The sequence below is a fragment of the Chinchilla lanigera genome, unplaced genomic scaffold (assembly GCF_000276665.1).
Source record: "Chinchilla lanigera isolate Chin_1 unplaced genomic scaffold, ChiLan1.0 scaffold00096, whole genome shotgun sequence".
Lineage (NCBI taxonomy): Eukaryota > Metazoa > Chordata > Mammalia > Rodentia > Chinchillidae > Chinchilla > Chinchilla lanigera.
In genome coordinates, this window is record NW_004955497.1 from 5,500,680 (window position 1) to 5,508,900 (window position 8,221).

The 8,221-nt window shown below is 37.3% G+C and overlaps 1 protein-coding gene across 4 annotated transcripts in view; it reads right to left on the reverse strand.

The window, feature by feature from the left end:
* Nucleotides 1-8,221, reverse strand: part of LOC102025027 (phospholipid-transporting ATPase IB-like) — a 216,397-nt gene that overhangs the window by 15,645 nt on the left and 192,531 nt on the right. For all 4 annotated transcript variants that reach the window (XM_005406339.1, XM_005406337.1, XM_005406340.1 and 1 more), the window contains one exon: nt 1,837-1,925. In XM_005406339.1, the coding sequence (XP_005406396.1) occupies nt 1,837-1,925 (89 nt within the window). The remainder of the gene's footprint in view (nt 1-1,836; nt 1,926-8,221) is intronic.

Consider the following 8,221-nt stretch of genomic DNA (forward strand, 5'->3'; position numbering starts at 1 on the left):
TTCTACCCCCAGCCCTCTTTGGGTAGTTTTGATTGTGAATATTTTTATGGAACAAAATTACACATCTATTAATACAAAGCTGGGTCCATAAGTATTCATTTCATTAGGAAGACTTCCTTCCCAAATGATAAAATTTATCAAATAGAGAAAATTTTTGAGAGTAAAAATGTTTACTTTTCAGAAAGGGACACAACTTCAAACAGGGAAGGTACAACGCTGTAGGAATCGTAAACTCAGAAGCACTGGCTTTATCTCATCCCTAAGATTGTATTTACACTGCAGTGGGTTGGAACCCAGAACCCCTCCCTTTATCTCCCACAGAGCTTTTAGGAAGCAGTTTCCTTCCTGTCTCTTTAGGGGAGAGGGCAGAGCTGCCCTTGTGCAGCACAAACTCCAAAGTTCATATTTCTGGCTGCTTCTCCAGCAGTCCAACCTGGTACCTCAGGCTGGTCCATCCATCCCTCATTGTGCTGCCCATAAAGGAGAAGTTTCCCGATAGGAGGACCGATGAGGCTATTGCTGTGAAATGAACTGTAAGAACAGTTCATCTCCGTCTCAGAAACCTCATGCCTTCTTCCAGAAGGATACAGATCAATGTAGACATTGCAAACTTTTCAGTACTTTTGCCCCATTTCCCACAGTGGCTTTTGATGGAGAAGTTAACGCCAATATGAAAAGTTTTCAAGAAGCTTCTCAAACTCTTAGACAAGACGAATGAATGAAAAATCATGCACACACACACACACATGCACAAGCACACATAGGAGGGAGAGGGAGAAGGAGGAGGAGGGTGCTGCACAGGAGCGGGCAGGGAAGAAAGCCTGATACATTTCAGGGGAGTGTTTGGAAAGATTCAGTTGTCCACTTTGGCTTCTCAAAAAAATTATGTGTTCTTTGACAGTAAAAATAAAGAAGAATTAGATGGTGGAAAGCACAATTAATATTACACCTTCTAGCACATGCTATTTTTGGTCATTAATCAGTTTGAAATGTATAGTATTTGCAAGCTTTATTGTTCATATTACAGAACATGTTCAACAATTCATAATATAAATAAATTGCTTCTCTTTTAAACCTTATAATTTCTTGAATCCTTTAACATTAGAGATTTTAGGTCTTTTTAACATCTTAAAGGTTTTTTTTTCTCATGGAACTTGGTTCTTAAAAAATTGAGATCCTTTAATCCAATATTTACATATTTGGGAGAACTGTATCTGAGACATTCCTACTCTAATGTTGTGCAATGTTCCATTGCTCTTTATACTTTTTAACCTGTGATCCTTTGACATCAGGTTTTGGCTCCTAAAAAGTAGATAAAAGTGATATAAATCACACTTCAAAGAGTGAAGAAATGGGCCTGCTTTCAGGAAAAGAAAGAGCACATATAGGAAATGTCATATACTGTCCCACACATTTTGATTGCCTATTTTTTCCTCTAAATAGATTCCTGGTAATTCTTCAAGGGTAAATAATATTAATAATAAATAAATTAAAAAAATAGCAAATAAAGCAGAAGACATTTAGTTCCTTTTTTAAAAAAAGCCATCATTTAATGTTCACCAAATGGCTCTCAGTTTGATGAGAAACACATAGGTATAATTGAAAAATGGAGCCGGGCATAGTGGCACACGTGTGTAATCCTGACACTTGGGAGGCTGAGGCAGGAGGATTGTTATGAGTTCGAGACCAACCTGGGGTACAAAATGAGCTCAAGGCCAGCTTGAACTGCATAGTGAAACCCTGTTTCAAAAACAAAAACAAACAAACAAAATAATTGAAAAATGGTAGTTAGGTACAACAATGTAGTTTTGGTTACCACTTCATTTTTTAACTTACACTTTCCACAATATATCATTAATCAGGCATGTAGTAGGGACTATGATAAAACCCAGCCAGAAGTATGGACAAGTCAGGATCATATTGGCCTGCAAGTAAACAGAGAACAATTATGGAACATTCTTTCAATTTTTTAATATTAAGGATCAGGGTAGCTTTCTCTTTCCTCCCCCTCATCACGACAGGAGGTGCCAGACAAGACGTGGAGACAGTGTGAAACTAAAACCATTAAACCAGGTGCAGATGCCCAGCAATACCACCAGCTAATTTAACAGTATATCCTACAATCAAATAGAAAATATAATTAAGTTGGCTTCTACTCCAGGAATCCAAGGATGGTTCAATATTATATAAGTTAGCAGTGCAACTTTAACTGCTAGATATTATCTTTTAAACAATTGTGCTATTATATCCTCCCAAGAGAATTCACTCTTCCCTTTGCCTCACACATTAGTTGGTGGCTGATCATTTTCCATCAGGGACAGTACTGATTTGAGACTGGGTAAGCCTGCCCCTATCTGCAGGGTTATTTTTTGACTGAATGCCTAGTGTTCTTTGATTCTGTGCTAGAGGCAGGTCTCAAACTCTGTTTGTCTCCTGATTCTGCTCAGTACTCTGTTCTTTAGAGCCTTCCTTCTGTTTTAGCTTCCTACCTCCTGCCATCTCAGTCTGCCAAATGAACTGAGGGGAAAACATACTGAGTGCATGAACCACCCCTCAATTATCTGCCGAAACCTCTGCATGACATCTATCTCTGTCATGTTAAGGTAGCTGTATTTCTTTGTGGATTTTTTCATGTATACAAATTTATTAATTTGTTAATGGAGTTGTTAGTAATATCCTCTTGTAATATTTATCATGCTTATATTAATTTGAGTCAGCTACAAAGAAGACACCAAAAGGTTTACATGAGCAAGAGATCCATTAGAAGAGGGAGGAGAGGGCAAAGGAGGCCTTCAGACCAGGTTGCCCACCTGACATGTATGGAAGGAGAGAGGGCTGGAAGATGGCTGGTGTAGGAGGAATATGGGATCATAGCACAGTACCAAAAAAGCTTAGTTCCTCTGATGGGAAGTCCTCCCTCAAAGTCACCCACTGGAGGAGAAGTTGGGTTCACTAGAAAAGACCTACATTAGTACCTCTATGTCAGTACTAACATAAGTATAGAATCAAAGAACACACTAGGTATTCAGCCAAAAAATAACACTGGAGGGCAAAGGGAAAGCTGGAGACAGAGGGAAGCTTACCCAGAAGTTGGTTTCACCAGCAAAGATGTGCAAACAATAGCACCTCAGTTACAACCTGTGGGAAGGAAGCCTTCGGTGTGAACAAAGGGGTGACTCCAGAGGGGTAGGAGCTGGGCTGGAACTCAGTCATGTGCCTCAGAGCTGCCACACTGTCTGATGCTGGTAATGGTATTTTCTCTCCCTCTTTTTTTTTCTTTCTCAGTAGTCTTGTAAGAGGTTTATTGATTTCTATTAAACTTTTCAAGGAATCAACTCTGGTATTTGTTAATTTTCTCCATTAGCTAATGTTTCCCATTTTATTGATCTCTTGCCATTATTTCCTGTTTCTATTTTTCTGAAATTTGATTATTCTTTGTCTATTTGAGCCTAGAAGGTCAAGTCATTGGTTTCTTTAAGGCAGTCTTCCAATACATACACTTAAAACTGTAATTTTTCTGTATAACAAATAATTTATTTCAACATTTACAGTTGATTACATACTTCTATCTGGGTCTTTGCCAAATGTACCTGTTTCTTCTCTTTCAGTGTCCTGTTAAGTTTTCATATTTTCTTTCATTTTAAAAAATTATTTTAATTATTAGTTTTCAGATTGCTCTTTAAATTCTAGTTCTTCTGAAACATATTTTTCTACTATTCATTATGTTTTGAGTGTCTAAAGAACCCTCATATCTTCAGCAGACAGATTTTCTTCTGTGGGAGTAAACTGCCTGAATGAGTAAAGCCCCATGGATTGTTTGGTTTTGGACAGAGCCCAACATGTTTAACCAAAACTTAGATGAGTTTTAGTGTTATTATATTTGCTTGAGGTTCCTGCAGTTTAAGTATTCATGTGGTAAAGCCTGGGGGAGTGTTTTATTCAGCATGTATTTTTAGTATGTGTGTTCTTTTCTGTTCAGACTTATGTTACTGGAAATTCCACACTGATAAGTAGTAAGGACCAAGTTTAAGATGGATAAGGACTAGAGAAGTCAGATAAGAGGCATAAGTACAATACCAAAAATCTTATGTAATAAGGAGATGAAGAAGTGAGTAAATAGAATAATGAGAGAGAAACAGAGAGATAGATAGATAAATAGAGAGAGAGAGAGAGATTGAGTTCTCACTGCATTTGACTGTAAGTGATTAACTGAAATTCTGCAAAGTCAATTTTAGAAAACTGATAAATGCAATAACCAGATTTTAGTGGTTTAGGTAAAAACAGGACTTGGTTTAAGTAAAATAGAAGGTGTGGGCAGAAAGCAGACTTTTACAAAATATTTATTAGAAAGTAAGGAGAGCAATCAGATGTAGGTAGAAAACAAAGTACATTTTGTCAGGTATGCATTTTGGGATTGAAAACACCTGATAAAACATCAACAGAGAGACATTATTAAAGCCCTAACTTGGTCTTGTCCTAATTGCTTATCTCTTCAGCTTTTACATATACATGTTGATAATTTCTACCCTATCCACATTTTGGAAAAGATCAACTTATAAAATAGTAGTACAGTTTCCCTTCATAGTCTGGATCAATCACAACAGTGTAATTTCCTTTTTAGCTTATTGACTCAAAAGCAAGAGGATCCCAGAATAACCAAGGGGAAGTCTTAGTTTTCAGTTCATTGAAATCACCATTGTGCCTCCTGGTAGAATCCTTTCTCCCTCTGAATCTAAGGAGCCTAGGCCAACAGAGCATAAGGTCAGAGGAAGAGAAAGCAAAAACTTCGCAGGTGGGTCACTAAGTACCACTCCCATTTCCACCTCTTAATTTCTAGAGCTATGAATCTTGGATATGCAAGAAACAGCACCATATACTGGACGCTGATTCAGAGGGCATATAGCCTTCTGAAGAACCATATTCAAGCCTTGCACCTTCAAAATCCCACTCCATTGTTCTGTCAACCATCTGTGTCTGGATGATGGGAAAACCAGTGAGTTCCATGAGCAGGAGCCCCTTGCCACACTTCTTGGTAGTGAAGTGGATTCCTTGGTCAGTGCAATGCTGCCTGGAATACCATGACGGTGGTTAAGGCATTTTGTAGGTCTGTAGATGGAAGTTCTGGCAGAAGCATTACACACAGTGAAGGTAAATCCATGCTCTGAATAAGTCTCTACACCAATAAAGACAAAGTACTGTTCCTTTCATGATGGAAGTGGTCCAGTATAATCAACCTGCCACAAAATCACAGGCTGATCACTCTGAGGAATGGTGCCATGTTAGGGCTTAATGTTGCTCTCTGCTGTTGGAGATTGGGTACTCAGTAGTGGCTGTAGCCAGCTCAGCCTTTGTAAGTGGAAGTCTGTGTTGCTGAGCCCGTGAAAAACCTCCATCTTTGCCACTATGGCCACTTTGTTCATGAACCTATTGGACAGTGACAGTAGTGACTGAGGAAAGAGATTGACTGCTACCACAGAACTCATCATCCTACCTGCTTGATTGTTGAAATCCTGTTCTGCTGAGGTCACCTTTTGTTGAGCATTTGTGTAGGACAAAAATATCTTCATATTCTTTGCCTGTATGAAAAGGCCTATCCACATACCTTTTCCCCAAACATCTTTTTCATCAATTTTTAAATCACATTCCTTCCAAGTCCCTAACTATACTGCCAGACCACATTGGGGTTACAGCCCATGAATGGGTATATAGTTGCATATCTGGCCATTTTTTTTCTCCCAAATAAAATGTAAAATGAAGTATACTGCCCAAAGTTCTCCTCACTGTGAACATTTTCCTTCACCACTATCCTTCAAGGATGGTTGGTTCCTTCTTAGTGTCATGGATCACTTCAGCAGTCACACCACCTTTGGCCCCAGATTTATACATGGTTCATTCTGAGCCAAAATGAGTTTTAAAAAAAATATGTAACGGTTCTTGGACAGCCCTTGAAGGACAAATTTAAGGTCCATAGCTCTAGAGAAGGTGAAGAAATGCAGACTCACGGCACACAAAACATATTTCACAACAGAAACTCTAAAGCCCAAGAGGGTTTGAAAAGATGTAGTTCAAGTGCTAAAAGAAAAGAACTGCCAGTCTAGATTACTATACCCTACAAGGCTACCCTTCAAGAACTCACGAGAAGTAGACCTTCTTGGATATATATAAACTAAAGAAATTTATAACCACTAAGCCAACATTGCAGAAAATACTCAAGGGAATCCTAAACACAGAGAAAAATACAATCACATACATGAGATCAAGAAAAAGAATAAATCTCATTGGGAGAGTAGATAAAGGAACCAGAATCAGGAATGAATCAAACACTGGAAAAACAACAAAGTGACAGGAATTAGTACATACTTTTCAGCAATAACATGTAATGTAAATGATCTTAATTATTCAATTAAAAGACAGAGACAGGTTGATTAGATAAAAAAAATAAGACTCAACTATATATTGCCTGTAAGAAACACAGCTCACCTATAAGGACATACATAGACTAAAAATGAATGGATGACAAATAAAATTCTAAGCAATTGGAATCTGAAAGCAAGCAGGAATAGCTATCCTTACATCTGCCAAGGTAGATTTCAAGCTAAAATTGATCAGAAGAGATAAAGAAAACAAAACAAGAAAAAAACACAAAACGATTCACCAAGAAGAGATAACGTTATTATATACGCACCAAACAGTAGGCCTAACTTAATAAAACAAGAACCATAATTTCTTCAAATTCGTAAAAGCCATATGTGACAACCAATATCATAATGAATGGGGAAAAACTGAAAACATTTTTATCTAAAATCAAGAATTGATTCAAGAATTTTAGATAAAATGAGGGTGTGCACTTTAGCCAAGAAAATTAGACAAAAGAAGAAAAATAAAGTAATACAAGTAGGAAAGGAAGAAGTTGAATTACCCCTACTTGCAGATGATAAAATCTTTTACATAGAAGATCTTAAAATTCTACCAGAAAATTCTCAGAATCTGAGAAACAAATGCAGCAAAGTGGCAGCATACACAATTAACATAAGAAAATCAATAGCTTTCCCATACACCAATAATGAGCCCATTCAAAAAGAAACTAAGAAAACAATTCCCTTTATAGTAGTTTAATACAACATAAAAGGCATAGAAATCCACCTAATTAAGAAGGTGAATGCCCTTTGTAATGGAAATTACAGAATACTGATAAAAGAAATTGAAGGACATTAGAAAATGGAAAGATCTGTCTTTTTCAGGGGTCAACAGAAATAATACTGTTAAAATGGCCATATTACCCAAACTCAATGTGATCTCTATTAAAATGCCAACAACATTGTTCTCAGAACTAGAAAAATAATCATAAAATTCCTATGGAAGCACAATATATCCAGAATTGCCAAAGCAATCCTGAGCAGAAAGAGTAAAGCTGGATGCATCAAAATTCTATTTACAAAGCCACAGTGACAAAAACAACATGGCACTGGTACAAAAACAGACTGTAGAACAATGAAAAAAGACAGAAGACAGAAAAACCACCATGCATCTACAGCCATCTGATTTTTGAGAAAGACACCAAAAATATATACTGGAGAAAAGACAGCTTCTTTAATGAAATGGTGCTGGGAAAATTAGATTTTCATCTGCAGAAGAATGAAAGTAGATTCTTATCTCTCACCCTCTACTAAAATCCAATAAAAATGGATTAAAGACATAGGTATAAGGCCTGAAGAAAACTTAAGGGAAACACTTGAAGCTATAGGCACAGGCAAAGATTTCCAAAACAGAACCGCCAAGTCACAGGAAATAATACCAAGAACCAACAAATAGATTACATCAAGATATCAAAAAATAGATTAGCATTTTAAAAACTTCTACATAGAAAAGAAAACAGCACAGTAAAGAGAGAACTGCAGAGTGGAAGAAAATCTCTACTCACCACTCTTCTGATAGAGGATTAATATCGAGAGTATGTAAAGAACTCAAAATATTAACTGCCAAAAAAGCATATAAGTCACTTAGTAAATGGTGAACTGAACTGAAAAGACACATCTCCAAAGGAGAAGTACAAATGGCTAGCAAGCATATGAAAAAAAATGTTTGATATCTTTAGCCATCAAAGAAATGCTAATAGAAACTACACTGACACTCATCCTCCAGCCGGCAGGGGGCAGCAGGCTGTTTCCATGGCTTCCACACAGACTGGCAGACCCAACAGCAGTACGGGGTGGGGTGGGGT